The 27811-nt window shown below is 26.0% G+C and overlaps 1 protein-coding gene across 1 annotated transcript; it reads right to left on the reverse strand.

Annotated features, from left to right (window-relative positions):
* Nucleotides 1-125: 125 nt before the first annotated feature.
* LOC101240832 (syntaxin-12) lies at nucleotides 126-27723 on the reverse strand. Its single transcript, XM_065813994.1, has 12 exons — nucleotides 27642-27723; nucleotides 26961-27105; nucleotides 23203-23262; nucleotides 22929-22995; nucleotides 22320-22422; nucleotides 22153-22230; nucleotides 21883-21948; nucleotides 15667-15761; nucleotides 8256-8322; nucleotides 7450-7522; nucleotides 2548-2630; nucleotides 126-369 (listed from the first exon to the last, which is right to left on the reverse strand). The coding sequence occupies exons 2-12, from the start codon at nucleotides 27046-27048 to the stop codon at nucleotides 277-279; spliced, it is 873 nt and encodes a 290-aa protein (XP_065670066.1). The 5' UTR covers nucleotides 27049-27105; nucleotides 27642-27723; the 3' UTR covers nucleotides 126-276.
* Nucleotides 27724-27811: the final 88 nt, after the last annotated feature.

The following is a 27811-nucleotide window of genomic DNA, read 5'->3' on the forward strand; positions in this document are numbered from 1 at the left end:
TAATAAACTTGTTATTAAAAGAAGTTTTCTGAAAAAGATTCTTCTGAAAAAGATTCTCTGTTAAAGCATATCTAAATTTACAAGCATGGTACTCTGGCAAAAAATTTTAAAAAAACACTTCATATCATATAATAATTAAAAAATTTTCCAAATTCAAATTTAAAAGAAGATTATTATAGTTTTAAATTTTTATTCAATTTTTTTAGTTCAGTTATAAAAGATTTTAAGAAAAAACTTTAAAACTCTTCACTTCACTTTGCATAACTTCAATTCGCATCACTTCACTGAGTAATATATGATCAATCCAATAACAATTCCAAGTATGATTAATACTAAAGCACACAAGCACTTTTTTTTTCTTGCACTTCTCTGGAAAAAAATTAACTTATAGATAGTTTTCGAAAACATACTTATATTAAAAAAGCCATTAAATTCAAATTCAATATTTGAATTTAAATTTACTAAAAACTAAATTTAAATTCAAAGAAAACTAGTAAACATAATTTAAATAATAAATTACAAATTATAATAACAATCAAATTTTGTATTTTTTTATAATATATATATATATATATATATATATATATATATATATATATATATATATATATATATATATATATATATATATATATATATATATATATATGTATGTATATATATATATATGTATATATATATACGTATATATATATATGTATATATATATGTATATATATATATATGTATGTATATATATATATATATATATATATATATATATATATATATATGTATATATATATATAAATATACATATATATATATATATATAAATATATATATACATATATATATTTAAATTCAAAGAAAACTAGTAAACATAATTTAAATAATAAATTAAAAATTATAGTAACAATCAAATTTTGTATTTTTCTATAAAATATATATATATATATATATATATATATATATATATATATATATATATATAAATATATATATATAAATATATATATATATATATATATACATATATATAAATATATATATATATATATATAAGTTAAAGTATTCTAAAAAGAGAGTGCTCAATGTTATTAAAGAATAGAAGATTAATAAATTAGTAAAAACACTAATCTAAATATCTTCAACAGTCTGTTTCACCTTTAGCAGGTTCATCAGGAAGAATGTCTAAATATCAAAAAATTCAAATATAGAAAAATATTTCACATGAATTTGGGAACTGCTATAATTAATTTTATAAAAGCTGTAATTATGTTGCAACCAGGAAGTTATATTATTTTTCAAAACATTAGTTGTGAAAAAGAATTCTATAGAATTAGGATAACTTTAGTTTGGTCATTTGTTTTTATAATTTTTTTAAAAGTATTTACTTTCATACCTGCATTTAGAAATTAATTCAAATTTTTTGTTAAGTAAATTTTCTTGATCCATATGGGTAATAATTTCAAATTTTTAATGCAAACATAGCATATTTTTTGAAAATAATATCATAGGCAGGTACAATTTTTAGAACAGACCAGTTCAATTTAAAATTGATATTTTTTTCTTTTAATTGCGAAATATATTTTGACAGCAAAGTCTCTTTTGAGTACTTTTTTTATATTCAAAAGATTGTTTGTAGTTGACGTAACATTTTTTCCATTTGCTTTTAGTTAAGCCAATACTCTGTTTATCAGGGGGTTTTTTGTGAGGAAACAATGCATTTGTAAATAGTATTTTTTGATAGCATTTGACATTAATAAGGCAATCTGTTTTTTGTTTGCAATTACATTTTCCTGTGAAATATTTTCTTTATAACTTGAATTTTTTGATATTTAAACATTCTTCCTGATAAACCTGTTGAAGGTGAAACAGAGTGTAGAAGATATTTATATATATAAGCGTTTTTATTCATTTATATATATATATATATATATATATATATATATATATATATATATATATATATATATATATATATATATATATATATATATATATATACACACACTAGCATATATAGATGAGCAATTGCTTACTCATTTTGCTTATCTTTATAACATGCAGCTTTTTCAGAAAAATTTAAGAATAATGGAAGAAAAGATTGCCCCACTCCAAACCCTCTGTCAATTTTGTGGCACTATTTTGTGATAGTAGGCTATAAGATAGTGGATGTATGTATTGAAGTCCCCGGCAGTAGTCTTTTTCAGTATGACTTCAAACATGCTATTTAAGCACACATTTATAATTTTATTTGTTTTTTTTTAAATTATGCAATCAAGCATTGTTATACCCATATAAAATGCTAATGGTAAAATTGTTGTTTTGAAAAATGTTGGAATATTGTTGCAATAAAATGTTGCAATAAAATTGTTTTTTTAAAAATTTGGAAAGTGATCAATCATTTAAAAAAAAAAAAGTTAAATAAATTTATAACAAATTGCATCTCACATTCTTACAATCAACAATCAATTGAAAGTATGAACTTAGTTTAATTTAGTAAAAAAATACTTTAACAAGTCTTTACATAAATTCAAACAATTATAATCTGCAGATTTGTACCTGGTATTTTGTAGCTCTAATAAGCTTAGTGTTTGCTTGCTCTACTTGAATGACAGCATGTTCAATATTATTCTCAATAGAATCTGCAAATAAAATTTTAAAAAATATATGATAAATAAAAAATATGTAAAAAACAACAATACTTAAAATCACATTTTTAAAAAGCATTTTTACATTATTGTAATACATATTTTGAGGTTTCCATATTTAGTTTTAAACATCATTATATATAGACAACTAATAAAATCTGTTGAAAAGACCTTATTTCAATATTAGGACTACCTAATTGTAGAGGGAAATCAAATTCTTAAAGAGGGAGATAATTAAAAAATGCATACATAGAGAAATATGAGGAATTTGATAGTTTGAAGGGGTGGACACTTAAACCAGCTTTGATTAGGAAAGTATTTAAAGAGGGAGGTTGCAGCTTTTCTTTTTAAACCATAGAATGATCGAAACACATGTTCTCATTTATATGATAAGCTAGAACTAAACTACTAGAGAAATTTTTTTCTCTTTTTAATACAATTTTGAATATGCATATGTAATGTAAATAAAAAAACAAAAACTAATGTAAATAAAAAAACAAAAACAATTTATAAATTAAAAAAATAGATAAATAAATCTTAACCAATGAGAAAATAAATTAAAGGAAAACTTGACAAAACTACAAAATAACTAGTATCTCTCTTTTTTAATTTAAAAGTGTTAATAGAATTTAGAAAAGATTGAAGTTTTAAAGTTATTTAATTTCAACATAATTACTTTAAAACTTAAGTATTTACAAAAATTCGAAACTTTAATACTATATAATGTCTACTATATGAATAAAACATTGCCCATGGTGAATGGGATTGTTGCATCATGATAAATGAAGATAAAAAGTTCCTTATAGATCAGCAAGGTGCCTGAAAAATGACATCCAACTACTTAATATATAAGCAAACAGATGCTAAATATAGAAAAAGCAAGCTTGAAGAAAAAAGATCCAGTGGGACATCACAGTTTAAACCACTTGAAAGTGATAAAAGCAAAACTGGGTGCTTACAAAGTTTGAAAAAGAGTGGTTTGTATCTCAAAAACCCTATGTGGTGAAAAAATTAAAGGAATACTTTAAGGGCATTCAATCTTGTGGTGATTAAAAAGAACTTGGAAGAACTAGCATTTCTCATTTTGGGAATAGATGATGGTACAACAATTACTTGCATTCCTGGGGCTTAAAATTGATCTCCTTTTTAAACTAATCAAAAAATATTGTCAAGTTGACAGCAAAGTTACAAATGTAGCCAAAGTTAAAATTAAACTTCAGTTATGGTATTTAAGTGAAGATCTAGCAGCACTACCATTATTTTGAGATGAAATTTCTGTTGAAGAAAATGTGGAAACTGTAAATGCCTTACAAAAAAAACTATATCCAGATGACAAGAGAAGACCAAACAAGATTTATACTTTCTCTAAACTTTTTATAGCATTAGTAGGGACTACCCATATCATTAAAATTCATCACTTTTATTTTTATCTTGTAACATTAGCTTGTTTGTTTTGCATTTGCCGTGTTACATTATAGCAACAACTTCCCTATTTTTTTTTTAATAATTGATTTATTTATGTTGTTGCATTTTTAATCTCTGTAATACTTTAATACTGCTTTCGGCAACATGATTCAAGTTTTATACTAAACTCAAAAATTTTGATTGAGATTTGACTATTGTCAAGTTTTTTTTGTATATTTAAAAAATCTTTAAACTGGACCGTCTCATTACCTGTTAGAATGAAAGTTTCTTCAGTATAATTGAAAAAAACTTTTATACTGTAATTTTTTATTATTATTATTTTATACTGTATTTTATATTATACTGAAATTTTTTATTATTATTATTTTATACTTTATTTTATTATTTTATACTGTAGTTTTTTATTATTTTAGTTTTATTGCATGTCTTTTATGGACTCGCTGAACCACACTTTAATTTGATTGTTGCAAGTTTCAATTTAAATAAGATTTTGTTGCTATTTTTTGTGTATAAGCTATTTTTTGTGTGTAAGAAGCCTTTCTGTTGTATTCTTTGTTATTTAGTTTTTATGGAGCGATCTTATTAGACTATATTGTAAAATAAGTTAACTTTAGTTAAAATATAAATGTAATGTTTATATTAATTTGTCATTGATTGGAAAAGATATTTCATAAGACTTGATAAATTTTCTGGGTATTTTTAGAATTGATAAGTCTTCAAAAAGTAACTGATCAGAGCAAATAAGAAACAGATATAACATAGTTAACCTGTGATTTTATTTAAAAACATATAATGTATTACCAATAAAAAAACAACTTAAAAAACAGCTGGCATCAACCACCAAAAAATTTTAATTGCCATAATCAAGAATATGAAAACAAAAGCAACATAAGCAGTTAGAAAAAAAGGAAACACAAACAGCTGTCATTTAAAAGAATCCACATACCTTTGTGTATATACCTTTTTATTTTAATACACTTTAATGTTTTTTGTTTTTCTACAATGAGATTCTTATAACAAAATTTTTGCACTATGAAATAACATACACACATATGCACACACATGCGCGCACATACATATATGTACACATTTTTGCGGATTTAGGTTAACACCATCAATATTTTTCAAACTTCAAATCAAAAGCAGACTAATCTAGACAGGTTTTTTTCTAGAAAAAGACAAAGAATAATATATACACACATACACACACACACACACACACACATATATATATATATATATATATATATATATATATATATATATATATATATATATATATATATATATATATATATATATATATATATATATATCATACTATAATAGGTAGCTGCTCAAGCTTAAGTACATGAATCAACTGCCTAAATAGGTAAAACATGGAAAGAATGCCACTTCATTGACTAAGGGTTTAGGTTGTAGCACCAATATATAAATTTTTTATTTATTCTTCATTTTTCTTTTTCTGAAAAATTAAAGCTCAGGTTTTAAGATTTAAAGCACACACAATATAAAAGAAAATTGTGACTTAAGATACATATTATCCATTGTATATACACACACACAGTGGGCAAGTAGCCATGACTTTTCATATTACTTTCAATTTTACTAGAAAGATTGTTTTTAAAATATGCAACTTTATATATTATTAGTTTTTTAAAACCTTGTATAAATTGTTATATAAAGATTAAATTACAAAAATTTATATTGTGCTTTTTTTATTTCATAAAGTATATCATGGCTTGTCACCATAAAAAACATAGAAATTAACACTAAAACATGGTCGCAGAGCAAAATTGGAAATTTCTTTAATTCCTATAAACCTTCTTTACTTGGAGCCAATCATAATAGAACTTATGTACCACCTTTACTAAAAGAATATCAAAAAAGAAAAAGTTTTTTTTATCAAAAAAAGCAGAATTTTAGAGGAAAACTTCTTATTGTATTAGCTGCTCAAGGTTCAATTTCAGAAAAAATTTGAGTTGGTAATTCTAAATTGATAAAATGATTGCACAATTTTTGTTAATACATATTATGAAGGTAACAACCGATCAAGCGTAAAATAACAATCGATAATTAAGCAAAACATTGAAGCGCGAAGCGTCTAACAGTCGAATTCGATTAAGAGCAATTGAACTGAAACGCATCTGATCAATCTGATATGATACAAATAGAGAAGATGAAATAGTTTCGTCATTTGTTCGGGGTTCAAAACATTGAAGCGCGAAGCTTCAATGTTTTGAACTCTGAAAATTTGTTTGAGAAGAAGATATAGTAGAAGAATGTTTGTTTGAGAAGAAGATATAGTAGAAGAGATATTAAGAAGAATTGTGTAGAAAATTAAATATAATGAACATTAAATTACATGTAAAATAGTATCTGTTATATTAGTTGGAGAATTTTTAGCAATAAAGAATAAATTGCAATTAACTAATAGTTGTTCGGATTTATTATTATTAACTGCTGACCTAACACAAAAAATAAAGGTTCAGGGCATTTATATATTTAAATAAAACAATTTTCTTCTACCGCGTAACATACATAACATAACATTGATTTTGTTACAAACACAACTATTTAAATTTTTATTTAGCTTTTTAATGTCCGTATCTACATCTATATCAACACCCCTATTAATACTCACTTTGACACCCTATATATATATACATATATATATATATATACATATATATATATACATATATATATATATACATATATATATATATATATATATATATATATATATATATATATATATATATATATATATTATATATATATATATATATATATATATATATATTATAAGCATTAAAACATCATATCCGGTTTCATACTATTTATTTCTTTTTTAAATAAAATTTTTGCAAAGCTAGTGAGTGCCATTATAAAAAAAATAAAACCGTTAAAAAAAGCCGGTTAATTGTTATAATAAACGTAACCAAATGATGTCATTGCAACGTCAGATATTCAACATTTTTTTAAAAATGGTTTCCAATGGTGAGTCATCACCAAATTGCCATTGTCACGAGTTGGCAATTTGGTGATGACTCACCATTGGAAACCATTTTTTGTAAAATTAAAAAATGTTGAATATCTGACATTGCAATGACATCATTTGGTTACTTTATTATAATTTTTAAACGATTTTTTTTAACAGTTTTATTAGTTTGATAATGACTCTCACTATATGAGCCGAAATATTACTTAAAAAATAAATAAATAGTATGATACCGTATATGACATTTTAATGCTTATAATACTATTACACATACTATTAAAGATGTCGCTTAAATTTTATATATATATATATATATATATATATATATATATATATATATATATATATATATATATATATATATATATATGCGTATATACATACCTATAGTACTTCCTTGTTCATGCACCAGCAATGCCAAGTCACGAAAAATCTCATTAACATTAAGAATATCCTCCTTAAAAATAAAGTTATTCAACAGATATACATAAAAAAAAAAAAAATATTTAAAAGATGAATAAAACAAACAAACAAAAAAAAGATTAAGCAAAATATCAATCAAGTTATAAAACAAAAAGGAATGGAATGTATAAAATGATAATCTTACTGAAAGTCTCAAAAATGAACAACAATAGGATAAAAAAAAGAGGTTCAAATGACTGGTTAATTTCTATTAGCTTAGAAGTTGACCAGTGATTGACAGAATAATTAAATGTGAAATATTTAAAAATTTCAAATTAAAATATAGAGTAATTAGAAAAAACAAAAACGCAGTTATTAAAAAAATGTAAAAAGTAGTTAATACTTATACTATAAATATAAAGTAAATATACATGCTGTATAAATACTATAAATATAAAGTAAATATACATGCTGTATAAATACTATAAATATAAAGTAAATATACATGCTGTATAAATGTTAAAATTTTTCTTTTTATGCAAAAGTAAATCATCTTTTTTAATCTTAAAAATTAAATCAAAAATATCATCTATTTAAATTTTATTTAAAATAAATTAGAAAATCAAATTTATTTTTCGCCATAACATTTCCAAATATTCTGTAGATTTCTCAATACTCTGAATTTAAAAAAACTTCTTTTTGCAATGAAAAACCACAATATCTAACTCACATTGTAATTTCTCAGGTTTAAGTTTGTATATGTAAAAAGCTGCAAATGCACAATTCACCTCAATCTGGTTTAAACGACTCTCTTTTTCTTTAAGCTCTTCTAAATCATGCATAACTAATTGAGTCCTATAAAGATAATTCAAATAATTTTTATAAGATAAACATTTTATTTAATAAAAACCTTGAAATACTATTTTAAGAAACTTTTATTACTGAATATTTTGCACAAAAAATATGTATTCAATCATAATTATATACATATACACAATAAATTTTGTGGAGGCTTTTTTATTCTTAAAATTTCTTCTTTATTTTTCTTTTCCATTTTTGCCTGAATAAGTACCTGTATTATAGTAAGAATTTAAATTGAAATAACCATTATATATAAGTATAGTTCAGAAATATGTGTCTGTGTGTGAATTTATTATATAGACTTTTGGATTTTACAAAAAAAAACAAAAAACATAGAGCTCCCTTAAAAATTACTTTGAACTCTCTAAAAATCATATTTAGTTGAACATTTTCAAGTTTGAAGTTCTTTGTTGAGATTATTTTCATATTGTAAACTCTTTATATTTTCTTTTCTTTCATTTTAATTCAAAATATTTTAATTAAAAACTCTTAACTATATTTCATTTGATGACCTCTTTCTGACTGATAACTTCTTGGCAAAACTTCCTTGGTTAAAATTACTTTTTCAATTCCATTGAATATCTTATACCTTTGAATTAAATTGCAATTTGAATTAAATTGCAGTAGTGAGGCCCAACTTACCTAATCTTTTCTCATAACATAGCCTTTTTTTGTAGCGATATCAATCTAGTAGCGCGATGCTGAACTTTTTCTAAAATAATAATATCCTTTATAAGATATATGGAGACCACACAGATACAGCAAATTCAACAGTCAAACAAAAATTTTTAATTTAATTTTTAGTAATTTACAAAAACCTAGAAATGTATTCTTTAACATACCCAAAACTTTATTCGCTTTACTTGCACATGGAGTTATTTGGTTTTTCCATTTTAAGTCAGAGCTTAATACTAAACTAAGATCTTTTTCAGTGACAGTGGTACTTTAGGGTATATTTTGCATAAAATAAACCTACAGTTTTTTTTTTTCAAAGTGCATAACTAAAGATTTCTCAAAATTAAACTTTAACAGCCATTTATTGGCAATTCTTTTTGTTCATATTTTTGTCTAGCTTTTCTTGATTCCATTTTGACTATCTTGCAAACATTTTGAATATCTTGCAAACATTTTGACTATCTTGCAAACATTTTGACTATCTTGCAAACATTTTGACTATCTTGCAAACATTTTGAATATCTTGCAAACATTTTGAATATCTTGCAAACATTTTGACTATCTTGCAAACATTTTGACTATCTTGCAAACATTTTGACTATCTTGCAAAAATTTTGACTATCTTGCAAACATTTTGACTATCTTGCAAACATTTTGACTATCTTGCAAACATTTTGACTATCTTGCAAACATTTTGAATATCTTGCAAACATTTTGAATATCTTGCAAACATTTTGAATATCTTGCAAACATTTTGACTATCTTGCAAACATTTTGACTATCTTGCAAACATTTTGACTATCTTGCAAAAATTTTGACTATCTTGCAAACATTTTGACTATCTTGCAAACATTTTGACTATCTTGCAAACATTTTGACTATCTTGCAAACATTTTGAATATCTTGCAAACATTTTTGATATCTTGCAAACATTTTGACTATCTTGCAAACATTTTGACTATCTTGCAAACATTTTGACTATCTTGCAAAAATTTTGACTATCTTGCAAACATTTTGACTATCTTGCAAACATTTTGAATATCTTGCAAACATTTTGACTATCTTGCAAACATTTTGACTATCTTGCAAACATTTTGACTATCTTGCAAATATTTTGACTATCTTGCAAACATTTTTGTATTCTTTCACGAGAAATGTAACTTTCCATCCTGGCAAACAGTTGCAAAATATAAGGTTCGTTTTCAATTTTATTAGTTTTTTAAGTTCTTTTTTAATTCAAAAAATTAATTTTACTTTAACCAGATGTTGACCAGGCCCCTCTTGTCCCTTCAGAATTGTAATGTTTATTTAGAGGTTTCAAGTTACATAACTTTAAAAATATTTAATCTTTTTACTTAAAAACTTGTCCCAGGTTATTTTAGGTGTGACGAATTCAATGAAATGATCAGAAAGATAAAAATTTATTATTAAGTAACTGTTTTATCAAATTAAATAAATTTAGGCAATTTTTTGTACACCTGATTTTGATGCTCAAGAAACCCATGTGGCCTTGATGATATCAAAAAAAAAATTATTACACCTCATTCTATATTCATTGATCTTTCAAAAAATATAAAGATTTTGATCTGCAAGTATATGGATTTCCATATATGGATAAAGGGGCACGGTCTCAACTTTTTTGTAGCGGCATACTGCAATTGATTTTTCACTACCTTCCAAACTAGCTGGGGCTCTGAAAATTTAGGCATTTTTGTAGTGCCAATTAATGTGCATGTTAAATATTTTTAGGGCCCCACGGCATTAGGGGGAACTGGGGTAAGTGCCCACTTTTCTGTAGTGGAATCTTGTGATAGATTTTTCACTACTTTCCAGACTAACTGGAGCTCTGAAAATTTTTAGCATTTGTGTAGTCCTGATGAACGCGTGTTAAGATTATTTTCGGCTAAAAAACATTCATCAATCAAAGCTAATGATTTTAACTAAATTTTACAATGTAAAATTCTGTTAAAATCATTAGCTTTGATGGATGAATGTTTTTAATCCATATACTTGCAAATTAAAAATCTTATAGACATGTACTTTCTTAAAAAATTTTCTTCTTAAAACCAGAGGGGTGGGGCACTGGGGAGATGCCCCACTTTTCTCAAAAAAAATTTTTTTTTTTTTGTGTGCATTTTTAATAAAGTTCTTTGGAAATATTGTTTTCAACAAATTTTTTGGTTTATATTTGTTCCATTTAGTTTTCGAACATTCTGTATTCAATGATCTTTTTTAAAATGTTTTAAGAAAGTACATATGTCTATAAGATTTTTGATTTGCAAGCATATAGATTAAAAACATAGGTGATTTTGCAGAAAACTACACATTTGTGATTCACATTGTGACTATTTTTTACATTATTTTTCACAATACCTTTCTTATTAAAATGAAATATATGCAGATAAAATATATGAACTTGTTATGGAAAATTAGGTTTTTCAAACAAGTCAATGTGAAGTAATTTATGTGGAAAGATAATAGCAAGGTTTCAAATGTACATTCACAATAAACAGGTGATTCTTAGACTACACTTATTTATATCAACAAAGCACAAATGAATTTTTTTTTTTTTTTTATTTATTTAACCATATCAATAAAAATTTACAAACGCTCATCGTAAATTAATAGAATTTGGTTCGGTGTCACTCATATAGTTACAAACTAGTCAATGGAGTGACACCTAAAAAACATAAAAAATACAAATATGAGAGAAAAAAAAAAAAATGATATTTGTAATAATTATAGTAATAGTACAAAATAATAATAATAATAATTAAGTACCAATAATATGAAGAAAAATTACAATACAATATAAATTGTATGTATATATTATAGATAATATTTAAATGTAATAATAACATAAAATGTAGCAATAATAACACAATAATAAAAAAATATAATATAGATATATAATAAATAAAGCAAAAATCAAACCACTTGTTCATTAAAGAAATTATATATCAAAGGCAACTTAGTTGCCTTTGATATATAGTTTCTTTAATGAACAAGTGGATTGATATAAAAAAGTACAGAGAGAAATTATAAAGAAATACAATCCAACATTATATTTTTAAATTGAATTCTGTTGAGCAGTAAATAACCTATAACAAGGGGATATTTTTTAAAAACTTTTTTATTAATGCAGAAATACACTGGTTCCATTGGGAAATACATTGTTGTTTTATGGAAAACTTACCATATTTAATTGTGTTGAAAAAAGAAGAGTATAGCTTACTATTTTCTGTATTCCTGGTGTAATGATTGTGAATTTCATTTGTTTTAAAATCATGGAGTTTTAGGATTTTTAGTTTAAAAATTTTTTTTTGGATATCAGATCTCATTAGTGAAAACATCATTATTCTAATAGATGTAAACTAGCAATGCCATTAAGTAAAAAGTTACTTTTTTGACCCCAAACAATACAACAATAGCAAAGGTGAGAAGAGAATAAAGAAGAATAAATCATTCAAAGAGTTCGTATAGGAACATAGTAATAAATTAAAGAAAGCATAATGTTAGCTCATGTAAGTTTTCTTTTTAAGATAATACAGTTGATTATACTAAGGTTTTCATCAAGATATACTCCAAGATACTTTATATATTTTGACGGAAAAAGTTTTTTTCCATTAGTTTTAATTTTAATATTATCAATAGTTTTTTGAGAGGAATGAAAAATAATGTATTCAGTTTTATTGACATTCAATGAAATACGATTATTATTTAACCAGTTACATAAGCAATGAAGATTTTGATTAACTTTTTTACAAAGAGTCGTAAGTGATTTGTTGATATATAAGATTGGTATCATCAGCATAATGATGTACTTTAGAATTTTTTAATGAACAAGATAAATCATTTATATATAATAAAAACAATAATGGTCCAAGAATGGAACCTTGTGGAACGCCATATTTAATAACTTTGTGTGTGGATTCAAATCCAATAATTGAAACAAACTGAGTGCGATCCCTAATATATGAAGAAAACTAATGATTAACAATACCACGTAATCCGTAGCAGTTTAACTTTTTTATTAAAATGTTGTGATCAACAGTATCAAAAGCTTTTTGAAGATCTATGAATACACAACAAGGAAAGGAACCACTGTCAATTGCACCACAAATCATTTCAGTAATGCTAATAAGAGCATGAGAAGTGGAGTGATTTGAGCGAAACCCAAACTGTCGAATATGAAAACAAGCAGAGTTATTCAAAAAGTTGTAAATACGAGTATACACAAGTTTTTCTAAAAGTTTGCTGACATTTGATAATAATGAAATTGGTCTATAGTTATTACATTCAAGTTTTGAGTCTTTTTTATGAATTGGGATAACAGAAGCAGTTTTTAAGGTATCAGGGAATACACCAGTGATGAATGACAGATTAAATAGTTCAAAAAGTACAGGAGAGATATCATTTGCAAGATAAAAATAGGTATTGGAATGCTGTTAGGTCCCGAAGCCTTGCTGTCATTAAGAGAATGAATAATAGATAATACTTCGTATTTGTCTGTAGGTTTTATGAATATTGATTTAAGATTAGGATTTTTAAGATATTTATTAAAGTCAGTATTAGATAAGTGTTCTTTTTCTGTAATTCTTCTGGAGCTGAAACAAAGAATGAATTGAAAGATTCCGAAATTTTAATGGGGTCATATATCATGGAGTTGTTAGATAAGCAGGAAGGATATGAGTTAACTCTTGAACTAATGTTTAAAAGATTCCTAATACCATACCATGTAGATTTTAAATTTTTGGCACTATCAGAGAGGAACTTAGAGTAATGGTTTTTTTTACTACGACGGGTGAGAGTAACAAGTTTCTATACATTTTATAATATTTTTTTAGATTTCTAGTTTGTTATTCGGATTCTTTGTTTTAAAAAATTTGGTAAATTTTTTATTTGTATTAAAAATTGGGTAAATGATCTGATACCGTAGAAGTAAAATTACCGGAAAAAATATTTGAAGAAGTTGCATTAGAAAATATGCTATCAATAAGAGTTTTGGAGTGATTCATTATTCTTGTTGGCAATGAAATAAAGGGAAGAAAGTTATTTGAAGCAATGGTGTCTAAAAATTCAGAGACAGAATTGTCTGAGTTTGCTAATAAAAGATCAACATTAAAATTGCCCATTAAAAAAGTAGTTTTTTTTTCCATAGATAGCTTTTCAAAAAGTGGAATTAAATATGAGTTAATAAATTCTGAAATATCCATATTAGGATGGCGATAAATACAGCCAATAATGATGTTTGATTTTTTTCCGAGGTTTGTAAATTAATGTATTAGATATATAATGTAAAGCTCCTCCAAAATAAGATTTTTTTGAGGTGTGCTCATAAATATTACCGGTTAGGTTTAATGAGATAGTTGGTAGGTGTTATTTTTTAGTTTAGTTTCAGTTATGCCAATAATACTGAATTCATGGTTAATAAGAGATAAAAGTGAGTTTAATTCGTCAAAATTTTTATTAAGAGAAGCAATATTTAAACGAAAAAGAGAAAAATTATTTTTGTCGATGTTGGCAGAGTTGAAACATTTTATGTCCATTTGTTTACAATTAATAATAGGGTTTTCTTCGAGGTTTACATTATTGTCATTGTCGTTATTAAGTTGATGGGAAATGAAGTCATTAAGTTCATTATAAAGATTAGACTCTATGGTGTTTGGAAAAGATGATATGTTGTTTGAGAGTTCATTAATATGAATCACTTTTTCATTTATTGTTTGCAGACGCAGCTCCTTATCAGATAAAGAACTAAATGGAAAAATATATTTTCTACATGAAATACAGAACCAAGATGTTTTAGAGTTTTTCATTATCCTAAACTCCACATCATTCAGACAACAGCATTTTTTATGAAAAAGGTTTAGGCAATGTTTACATTGAAGGTAGTGATGGTTTGTATTAACTTTCTTGAAACAATTTTTGCAGTGAGTAGATATTTAAGTAGTGCAGTTTATAAAATGAAATGATTGAATGAAGTAAAATAAGGAAACAAACAGTAATATGAACAGCAATATAACCGAAAATTTTAAAAATAATAATAGTATTTATTAATAATATAAATATAATTCAATTAATAAAATAAAAATAATATCTATTTAACAATTAAAATAAATAATGAACAAAAATACTATTAATAAAGTTAGGGAAGAATAATGTAAATATATATTAAAAATAGGTTATAATTAGTTAAATTATAAGTTATAAGTATAAAATAAAATAAATATTAAAATAATCAAAAATTATGAATGATTATAAGTAAAATATTATAGTTGATAAGTGAAAATATATAATAATAAATTATTAAGTTTATACTTAATATAAGTATAAACGTATTATAAGTTAATGAGCAAAACTAGAGTAACTAAGTTACCAAACTATACAGATATATATAATAATAATAATAATAATAATAATAATAATAATAATAATAATAATAATGATAATAATAATAATAAGTATATATAATAATAAACAGTAAATAAAAAAAGAAAAAATTAATGAAAAATAAACAAAACAAAGCTAGAAAAAAAAATAAAATAAAATAAGAATAATTACATTAAATTAAAATAAACAAACTAAATTCTTCTTAAATTTCATTACAATCTTTAATTAATTTAAATGTTCTAATTTAAAAACAAATTTTAGAAAATTTACCTTTCTGTTTGATCGATTAGATTTTCAGTGTTATATGATAACACACAAGGTTTTTCTTGATCGCTTTCATATGATACCAACATGATTTCATTTTTCTACAATCAAAAACATTTGGAACCAGATAATGTAACCACAGAAAACAGCACAGCAAGTTTACAGTAAATAGTTAACAACTAATTATTAATAAATTGTTATTTATTGTAGTGATGGGTCGGTGGCGATTACTTTGTAATTATAGAACAAAATGTTCTAACTGAACTAACTCTGTGGTAGTAGTAAATAGTAACACAGAAAAGTTCCTGATAGTAATAAACTTGTTTCTTTGCTACCTTCTATGTGAAGGTTCCTGTTTTAAGAGCGGTAACAACATTAAAAAAAAATACTTTTGAATTATTGTGGCCTCTATACCTTAATAGGGTAAAAGGTTGTTGTATAAAAAACTAATTTTTAAGAATTTAAACTTCTTTACTAAAATACACTGTATTTATAAGAAGTTTTATCATAATTAAATTGCTTTATGTCAAATAGTAAAAATGAAAAAAATAGCGAAATATAAATATATTTTAAACAACAAGTTTATGAATAAAATTAAATGCACAATACAAATAACTTATTAATAAAATTAAATACCAAATTACAAATAACTTATTAATAAAATTAAATACCATTTTTTTTAGTAATAATTATTGAAAAATACTTCTTTCCCCTAAAATTGAGCGATCATGCAGCATTGCAAAAAAAAAAATTAAAAAAATCATAGGCTTTGCAAATAGGGCTGTAAATCCTGGCTCGTGTTCGTGAACAGCTCGGTGATCGGCTCGACAAGAGCTCGTTCATGTTTGGCTCAAATGGTAAACAAGCCGGGCTTGAACAAAAAATTGGGCTCGTTTATTAAACGAGCCGAGCTTGAACATCATAGGCTGGTTCATATAGGCTCAATTAAAGCTCGAATATATATATATATATATATATATATATATATATATATATATATATATATATATATATATATATATATATATATATATATATCCAATGCAATGAGAGCAAGACTTATATTTGTGAAAATGTAATTTGAACTATTAGAGTGCAGTGTTTAATAGGAATTTTATGTTTGTGAGAGCTTACATTATGTTTGAACTTTGAACATTAAGTTTGAACATTGAACTATTAGTTTTAACTTTTATTTTGAACTATTAGATTTGTGGGATCTTATTTCATTATGTTGTTTATTTGCATGTTTAATAGACTGCAGGATTGTTTATGTTGTTTGTTGATTTGGACTTGCATTATTTACAGACGAGCCTTTAACGAACAATTTTTGTTTACTAAACGAGCTTTAAACTAACAGGTTACAATAATTATTTCGAGTTTTAAACCAGTCGAGCTCGAGCAACATGTAAAAGGAACCGAGCCCAAACAAAACTAATCCTTAACGAGCCAAGCTCAAACACTCTTAATATGTAAACAAGCCAAGCCGAGCCCTGGCAAGCTTGGCTCGATTTACAGGCCTATTTGCAAACATTGCAAAAAAAAAATGCATTTTACAGTTCAAATTGAGGCAAGATAAACTAGTTGCATTGGAAATAATAGACCACTTAGTCTATTTTATGGACCAAATTATAGACTGTTTAGCCTATTTTACAACCAAGGTATAGATCATATAGTCAAAAAAACCTTCAAAAAAATGGATACTTAAAAAAATATGTACTATAAAAGAAGATATGTACTTATTGAAAAATAGTAACTTGAATCTTTGCCTCAACAATAATGCACATCAATACCAGTTTGTGTGTACATGATTTCAAAGATGACAAATAAAAAAACACTTGTGTTTGGGAAAAATATCACTTTTGTTTGAGAATTTTTTTTTAAGGCTAAACATGAAGTCCAGCATTATGTTCACCAGAGAAATTTCATTAAAGTAATTTAAATAATAAAAAAGTTATAATACCGCTTTACCCACAGCTTGTTTATGTAAAAAAAAAACCTAAAGCCTTTTGTAAATATCTTAATGTAATGTTAGCTATGTTAAAGTCAAAATGTCTATAACAGAATCACAATGAACAATAACTATTACTTATTGCATTTTTTAGCATAAAGTATTTAAAAATTTATATATTCCACCCATAGAAATATTCTAAAAAATATATGCAATCACTCAACAAATTAAATATTATATTTGTTGATTATTAGTTGAATAAGACAAAGAAAATGCAATAGATAGCCATTCTTTATTATGCGATGTACGCTTTCTTTTAGCTAAAATATTTTAGGTAAAAATCATGTTAATAGTTGTGTAAAGTAAATCAGGTTGATCATTTCAAATACATTAATCAAAATATGTTTTTTTGCCAGCTTCTGCATTCTTGTCAATAACTAAAATTTTACAAGTCTGATGTAAAATAAATTTTTTGTATAGATTTTAACAAATTTTTTATGTGAAACTCATGTAGAAATGTTTTCAAATATACAAGTGACTTAGGTGATAACATTTTTTCTTGAATCAAAGTTATCGTTTTACTACAAACTTTATATTAAATAAGAAGCTGCAGAGGTTTCAGTAAATTTATTTAGTACATACATAGTTTACCCCTTTATTTACACTTAACGTAAGTATAAATGTTGCAAGCTTGGTTTAAAAACATTTTCCGAAATCAAATAAGTTTTATGTAATATTCAACAAAAACATAAAACTAAGCTACAGTTGTTTTCCTACATCAAAAATATTATCACTACCCACAATAAATTTTATCTAGTATTAACAGCCCAACTAACTAATTTTGTAATACCCATGCAACATATTTTGCAATACCCTTGCAATGCCCTTTGGAAAATAAAAAATAAAAAAAACTTCTAAAAGAATATAAGCTTTTACCACTTTTATTTATAAATCTTCTTTTTTTTGTAATAATAACATATTAATATTTGTATATAATTTATATTATATCAGTGTAAACTGAAGGTTTAGTTTTACATAAAATCTCATATTCAAAACAAATGTAGATTAATTAATAAGTTAGTGTATGGGCAAGCAGTAATTGCATATGTAAGAGTCGTACTACGGCAAAAACAGTAACAGATTTTTCACCATTCTTTTAGTTTTTTGAAAAAAGTCTTAAGAATTAGAAACTCATAAAAAATTTAAATTCTTTAGGTTTTTTTTTTTAATTTTTTATTTTAGGTGCCCCAAGAAGTCCTTACGGTCTAATCACAGAGCATTTAATATGAAGTTAACGCCTCCTTCCTTACTGGTGTTACAAAACATGCCCAGAGGTGGAGTTGGAACCACAGATCCTTTGTCTTAGGCAAGTGCGCTACCACTGTGCCACGACTGCTCAACATATACCTGAACCCTTAGAGTATAAATATATACAGCTCTCGGGATTAGGGTCAGCATTCGATAATGCTGACCTAACTGCAAACCTAATTGCCGACCTGATTTTGTCAAAGGTCTACAATTTTTTGCCACCTATAATTTTAAAACTTGATTTTATTTGCTGTTTCAAATATAATATAATATAAATAAAATGATAAAATTAAAAAAAAAAACAACATTTTATTCAAATCCTTAATGAAACAATTGAAATAAAAACAGAAAAGCAAAGGTTTTATGTAAATTGTAAACAAAACTAAAAGAAAAAGAAAAAATAAACACTTTTATTAATTCTAAATGAATTAATAATTTTAGGCCTGCAATTTTTTGCCAGCCTTGTTTTTTCTTGATTCTGAGGGCTGTATACATATGTGCATGCGCCTGTGTGTGTGTAGTATGTGGCTGGGGTTGAAATTCAACCGGGATCGGGTTTGATAAAAATAGCTGGGGCTTTATTTGTGACCGGGGCTACATAAACATTTATACATCCTAAATATATATTTCTTTATTTGAAATTCATGTTATATTTTATATATATAGGCACATATATATTTATATATCACCATGCTCAACATCATCATCATCATCATCATCATCATCATCATCATCATCATCATCATCATCATCATCATCATCATCATCATCATCATCAAGCTTTAGCCCTCCCCTTTTATGCTGTTTTTCTAATATAAAAAATCGAGAGCATTTTTATTCCTTAATTAAAGCTCATTCATACCATATGTAATGCACTCTCTCCAAGATTTGTTACTTATACCTGTGCCATTTTCTCCTGATGCTGCTGCATCATACATGCTGATACCAAACCACTTTAATCTTTTCTGAAAAACGTTGTTTGATACAACGTTTGATATATTTTTTCTAATCTCTGTCTAAGATTAATGCTTCTTTTCTTGTATTGTTAGAGTCATACCACACATCCATCTGATCATCATCTTCTCTTTCAGCAAATACTACACCATATAAATTTCATTTATATTTTTTTAAATTTTGATTTATTCCCATCAAGGCTGCAAGCAATCACTATTAAGTTGGGAGTTACTAGAAACATTTATCACCTTCTTGTGCAGTTGCTATATTAAATTGTAATAACTTTTTTCATCTTTTTTACAAGAATATCTCTCTTGAGAACCAATGTCTTTTTATTATTGCAAGAAGTCAATGTAAAAAAGTCCTGTCTGATGCTAAGCTACGTTATTCTCAGTTTACTGAATCTTATATCAGATTTTATTATTTTATCTAAGATTTTAGGTTCTGAGATTTTTGGAAAATCTTCAAAAGAGCCTTAACTAATGTTAGTCCAACATTACATCTCTTATTCATGGGTCTTCTCTTCCTAGAATAAGACAGTGCTATTTGCAAAGAATGTTTCTTCTAACTTGACTCATGAATCTAATGGCCATACTCTTTCATCTTTGCCATTCCAGTTACACAGGTTTACCTATTTTTAGACATCCAAATCATTCTGTCTTCCGTTGCTTAAGTCAATTCTCAATTTTAATTTTCTACAGATTTTGGTTCAGACAAAATTTCCACTATAGTCTTACAAAAGTGTTCTTCAGAACATTCTTTAATCCTTGCTAGTGGTTCCAATATTTAAAATCTCCTAAAAACACTCTGAAGTCTCCAACTATCCCGCAATTAGTCTTCTCTCTAGTATTTGTTTCTTTATATAAAAGTTTTAAAATTATTAAATCATTTCTTTCTAACATCAGTATTAAAGTCTTGAAGGCCTACATTTTTCTTTATTTTCAGTAACTTTAGGAGTACTGCAAGGTTTTATCTTTGCTTCTTATCTAAATAAGAATCTTCCTTAGTATTTTGCATCTTATTATTTTACAGCTTATACTTTTGTTTTGACAATAAGTATTCCCTTGATGATTTTTTAAAACAAACAGGCAACCTTTAATCTGATCTCTTTTCTGTAACAACTTAGGACATGCAGTGGTTTGTGGATTTTAACTCAGTTACTTACTGCAAACAGCTATTGCAATATTGTTGAAATTCCTATATTGACAAATAACAAACCTCTTACTCTCAGAGCACATTGTAAATGTAGTTGGACCTTCTTTATCTGTCGTGCTTGATCCACTCTCCCATCATAATAAAGTTGCATCTTTTTCTTTTTTCTACAATTACTAACATGGTTGCTGCTCGAACGAGCTACCATCTCTAGATCGATCAACCAATGATAATTCTCACTTAGCTTGTCATTTAGCAAAGTTGCATGATTTTACTGTATCTGTTCCTCCATGCTATAAAAATTTATTTTATCTAGTTTATTTTCTGGCACATCAAAACCTCAAAACTCTCACCCATCTTCATGTTTTCCTGATCATACATCCTACAGCTTTTTAACTATTTAGTTAAGCTTTTACTTTCTCTTTAACCCTATCCTGTGTTTTTTAGTAACTCATACCTTATGGTTGCTTGCAATCTTGTCAGAAGTGAGTTTGTTTAAAAACTATATATATAAGCCAGTATTTAATGAATTTTAAATGCATAAACTTATAATAAATAAAGTAATAAAATTTTTCCTAGCCCTGACTATTAACCCCTGCTAAATCTTATAATTTAATTTAAATTTTTATAAGCTGAGTTTGTAAAAAGTCCCATTTTTAGCTGGGGCCAGGGCTAGGGCAAGGGCCAGGACCCAGGTCACTTACTATATGTGTATGTGTGTGTGTGTGTGTGTGTGTGTGTGTGTGTGTGTGTGTGTGTGTGTGTGTGTGTGTGTGTGTGTGTGAAAAAGAGAGTGTTTGTGTATGCGCATGTGTGTGTGTATACACACATTGAGATAATAGGAGAAAATGCTTTACTACCTCATCATGTGGTGCCTCAGGTATCTTTTCTTTTTGTATATTAGCTTTCATTTTACTTGCTATGACCTAAATTAACAAAAAATCATCTTATATACAAATATACCATTGATTAATCAATACACAGACTTGTATGTATTTAGTAGTTTAACTTTGTTGAGATTTTTCTTACAGAAATTTATCCCTTAAAATAACACCCTATTTTATTTGACTTTTTAACAAAAAAATTTTTACAGAAAAATTATGTTAAAGTTTGTGAAATTAAGTTCTTACATTTTGTATTTTCTGATAACGAGTCAAAGAGCTTTCAAACTCATTTTTAAGTTTGTTCTGATCGATTGATAATAAATTCTAAAAGTAAAAAAAATTTAAACAACAATAAAACATAAAAAAATACTTTTGATAATGTTTTATTAAAAAAACTCTGATAAAACACTTACAATCTGTTCAACTTGCTGATTTTGTTGAAAAAGCTCTGATATATCTTTAAATAAATCCCTTATATCATTTGCAAGTTGATTTGTTTCTTTTGATATGATATGTCTTAAAAATTAAGAAAAAAACAAATTGAAAAAAAAAATCTGATTTATATATATATATATATATATAGTGAGATAACAAAATAATCCAAAAGCAAATAATGAAAAGTGTAGTCAAAAATCTCTCGCCCATAATGTTGTCATAAAAAACAGTGTTTCGTAATCAAAATTGAAATATGAAACAATTCCAGTCAAAAGGTTGTCAAAATAAACAATCATAATTAGAAACATTGCACTGTTATCATATTTATTATTTTAAAAAATGCTAAAAATTCTTGTCTCTAGCACCCTCCTCTAAAAACTTCTGAATACACTTAAATACCAAGTATTAATGATAAATAATGGTGTATATAAAAAAATTTGAAATAGATATAAATATCTGAAACATGCAATCTAACTTCAACTCATGCGCTCATGTAATACTAAGCTAATTATTTTTAATTCTCTAAAACTTTATAACAGAGAAAACCTCTTGATAGTCAACTTTTCTATCATCATGGAGTATCTCACATTTTTTGCTCAACAGCTTCATCATTAGATTCTTCTATTTTCTTTGAGATGGACTCAAGAGACGACACTTTAGAAAGTAAAATATATTATCAATTTTTAATATACTATTAAATTATGTTTTTAACTAAGAGTTATTTAAATATCAAAACTGTTACTTTTTAAAAAAATAAACATTTAAAATAAACACTTATTTCTGTGTTTACAAAATCTACAACATTAATTGAATTCTATAATATATAATTTTAAAAAGTTACATTAATTTTGAAAGACTTACCATTTTTCTTAATTTGAAATATTTTGCTAGAGATGTCATCTTTTAGTTTATTAAACTTTTCTAAAAAACAAGATTAAAAATTTATTAAAAACATACAAACAGATATATATATATATATATATATATATATATATATATATATATATATATATATATATATATATATATATATATATATATATATATATATATATATATGGGAGATATGGGAGAGTGGTGTACCTCAGAGTTATTTTCAAACTTTTACAAATATAAAAAAAATACTTACAATATGAACAATATATTTTCTTTAACTTGATGATATTAGTTAGGATTTTTTCTTTAACAACTAGACATTTTTTCATCCCTTTTTTTTAATTTCAAAAAATTGCTTACACTATAGCCAAGGTACACCACCGGTGGTTTACCTTGGAGGTATGTATGTTGTACCTTGGAGGTATTATTGTTATAACAGATTAAGTAGTCAACATGGTAGAAATTTGATATGTTTGCTTATAGGATAATTGGACATTATCTCAAATGAGGCTGATGTAAATCAGCCTCATTCAAGATAATATGAATCTAACTAGTTAGATTTATATAAACTATATATTAATTTATGTTTATGTTGAATTTATGTATGATTATAAATTTAAACTAATTTATACTTAAAAGTATTAAAAACTTACAAAAGAAATAAAGTTAATTAAGAAAAGAGCCTCTAATGAGCCAATACATGCAACTAAAATTTCGGTTTGAATTCATCACTCAAGATGGCAGTACATTTAACGTGCCTCTAAGGTACACACATCTCTAAGGCACACCACTATACCCACTATCTTCTGCAATTACAGTGAGAGAGGTTCAAACATTTTGACAAAAGGCGAGAGACACCACTATACCCACTATCTTCTGCAATTACAGTAAGAGAGGTTCAAACATTTTGACTAAAGGTGAGAATACCTATACAAGATAACCAAAATTGTCAAGCAAAATTGAAAAAAGTCTTTGAAATGTGGCGCCTTAACCAGAAAGGAGAAGCCAGACCATCCTCCTATAGTATCAGGAAAACAAGTGACTCAGTTGCTCACTGTCGCCAAACTGACTTCTGTAACTAGCCAAGCTTAAGCCTCTGCCATATTTGAAGCTCTGAAAACCTGGGATATTGGTTCTAGGGTCAATGCCATGTGCTTTGATGCAACAAGTTCTAATACTGGCAGAAGCATAGGGATATGCATTCTGCTAAAACAAATGTTTGGCAAGGAGTTGCTTTATTTGGCATGTCGTCACCATGTTCTGAAGTTTGTAGTTGGTGCAGTTTTTCAGGCTTGTATGGGATCAACTTCAGGTCCTGAAGTTCTACTTTTCAAGCACTATTAAACTCGATGGGTGTTCATTGACCAGGAAATATACAATACTAGCATGCCTGATGGTAAAAATACATGTTTGTTGTATGACATAAAATCTGACATCATAAAGTTTGCCAACAAGCAGCTGGAAGGGCAATTGCCACGAGATGAGAACAGAGAGTTTATAAAATTGGTGCTGATCTTCCTAAGAAAAATCCCATGCTTAGGAGTGCATTTAATGACACCTGGCCCAATGCACCATGCGCACTGGATGTCAAAGGTTATCTACTCATTAAAAGCATGGATGTTTTACTCACAATTCGTTCTGACACAAAGAGAAGAAAAATATCAAGTGTGTGTCTTTGCAGTCTGTCTGTACCTAAAAGCATGGATGACAGCGCCTTGTGCATCAACAGCACCTTACAATAATATACAACTACTACAATCACTCATCAACTACTCAAGCATTCACTCAGTGATAGCAAAGGTTGCATCTGAAAAGCTTTCCAATCAACTCTGGTATTTGTCGGAGGACAAATACCAGAGTTCTTGGAATCTTGGCACTTGCATATTAATTCTTTAATTATAAAATCTTTTACAATTTTTAAAAATTAAAATTTCTAAAATACAAATTACAACATTTTTAAAGTTCTATTGTTGATATATAAAGATATAATATACTATAACAAACAATAGGTAGAGAGTTTTTAAAAAGCCTAAAAATTGCAATAAACATCATTGTGTTTCGGTCAAGATAGAGATACTTAAGTTAATAATGTGCTTAGGTAATTAGTTAAGTGTACACGCTTAACACATATTAAAGAGACAACTTTTTTTTTTATAGCAAAAAAGATTTAACATTCTAAATTTTATTTTATTTAAAATTAAATAAGGGGGTGAGGTACTTAATAAGCTGCAGATAGTCTGGAAAAAAATTTGATAAAAACTTATTAGAAACTTAATAACGAAAAAATTTTTAAATCTGCACCTGCTTTTTTTTATAGAAGCTTATAATTTTACAATAAGAAGTTATAAACTATTAAACTTTAGTTTTTAGTTCAAAACAGAGGTTTGACAATTTTTTCTTCTATCATTAAATAGCAGTTTGGACAACAATTACTGAAGCATTTAAAATTTTATAAAGTTTTGTTACAAATTATTTTTTATTCATAACTTTAAAAAGTAGACAATATGTATAGTTTTTTTACAGCTAAAAAATAATGAAGTAAGGTATAAGTATAGAAATATATATAGAAATGGTCTGTGTAGAATAGACTTACCAAGACCCGCATTTTATGGGTCGGAAATGCTAGTTAAATATTATTTTACAACTGGGTAATTATTTGTTAAAAACTTTTTAAATAATTTTTACAACGATTAATTACAACATAATGTTTTCTAACATTTAAAATATTATAAAATTGTATATATAATTCATTTGATAACAGTTTTGGCATAGTAACAATATCTATTGTTCATGTAAGTCTATACTTACATGAAAACAATATTGTACCTTGAAAAATGTGCAATATACAATGGAAAAAAGTTACAACAAGCAACTTTACAAAACTCTTAGTGTGAAACCATTTTTAAATATTCTAACTATTTTTAATTGAACATTGGCTCTCTTCTTATAATGCATTTTTCTATCATAAGAATGCCTCAGAAATCCATCCTTGATCCTGTATTGTTTTATTGTGATTAATGATCGCTCTAACAAAAATTTAACGTGACTGTGATACAACTACTATGCTATATATAAGTTGATGACACAACTATATATTTTAGTCTTCCTGGACTTAGAATATTTTTCTTTTTAATTACAGAATATAAGATAACAATTTAGAATACTATTTTTTACAAACTTTAACCTTAACCATAACCACTTTGCTGTAAATTTGGTTACTTTCCTTTTTTTTACACCATTTTGGATGTTTTACCTTCTAAATTACTATTTGTGAGCAAAAAACACTAATTGACACCAAAAAGATGATCTTAAGGCTTAACCTTTATGCTTTTAAAAACATACTTGTTAGCATTTTGTTCTTTACCAATAAATATTTTAAAAAAATATATTAGGAGGGTGGGGTAAACATTTAATCGCCAGACTTTATTTTATAAAAGCTTATTTTGGTATATAAAATGGTTTAAATAACTCAAATCAATTTTGATCAATAAACTTGTTCTTTTTTTACTAAAAAAAACTCTGATAACTTTAAATTTTCTGAATAAATTTAAAAACTAAAAAAATTTATAAGGTATTCTAATTAATACTATACTTAGTACAAATAATTGTCAATATTATATTTAAAATGTTTAACTTTTAGGTGTCTTCAACAAGATGCCAATGAGTGGCAAACACCTGGAAGAGTTATTTTATACAATTGTAAGTAACAAAAAATACGACTAAAATTATATAACTAAATATACCATTTAAAGGAGATCCTCGTGATCTGTGAAAAGATGCACTTGTTGACCCATATTTTACTACTGGTGTTCCAAACTCACCACGACTCATAACTGTTGTTTCCTAGTTGTTTATAATTTGACGCATAACAATGAAACTTTGCACATACTACAGAGAAAATAAAAATGTATCAATATAAGGCTATAAAATCAAAAATAATTATGTTACTAATCATACAGTTATATTCACAACAACACGCTGCAAATATAACGTTATATTCACAACAACACGCTGCAAATATAACATTATAAAAGTAAAGCTAATGGAACATCATAGCGCATGTTACATGGGGCCCAAGTAACCAACTTTTGTTGTTATTTTCTATTGCCCATGATAGGCAGTAGAAAATATCAACAAGAGTAATTTTATTGATAAACATCATTGTTAGTTGACAATACTTTTAAGTATATTTTCGTCATAGTAGTTTAGTTTAGCAAGTAATTTAAGTTTTGATAGTTTAAAGTATTTAAGAAATTAGGTCACACTATTAAAGGCCTTAGCGACCCTACCCACAAGTTGACCCGTTTTTTGCCTATCGTTTTTAAACCCACTAGTAAGATTTTGATCAAGAAGATAACCTTAATGGGAATTGTCACAGAGCATCGAGCAAACGCATTTTGTTTATTTATTTATTTACTTTTTACCGATGTATAAGGCATCGATCTTTAAACTTCATGTTCTGAAGAAAAAACTCTAACCACTGTGTCACGGGTGCTCGATATTCCGTAAACGAAAAAAAAATTAATTTAAACTAATTTTTTTTTCGTTCTAAACGTTTAGAAATACTATTAATTTTAATTAATCACCATTTCAA

Source organism: Hydra vulgaris, chromosome 12 (genome assembly GCF_038396675.1).
Source record: "Hydra vulgaris chromosome 12, alternate assembly HydraT2T_AEP".
NCBI lineage: Eukaryota > Metazoa > Cnidaria > Hydrozoa > Anthoathecata > Hydridae > Hydra > Hydra vulgaris.

Excerpts from the sequence above, each read along its gene's own strand:
- LOC101240832 (XM_065813994.1), bottom strand. The coding sequence starts at position 27,048 with ATGAGTCGTGGTGAGTTTGGAACACCAGTAGTAAAATATGGGTCAACA. Across the intron at positions 21,949-22,152 it reads GTTATCAGAAAATACAAAAT|GTCATAGCAAGTAAAATGAA; the intron begins GTAAGAACTTAA and ends TTGTTAATTTAG. Across the intron at positions 2,631-7,449 it reads TGAACAAGGAAGTACTATAG|ATTCTATTGAGAATAATATT; the intron begins GTATGTATATAC and ends TTTTATTTGCAG.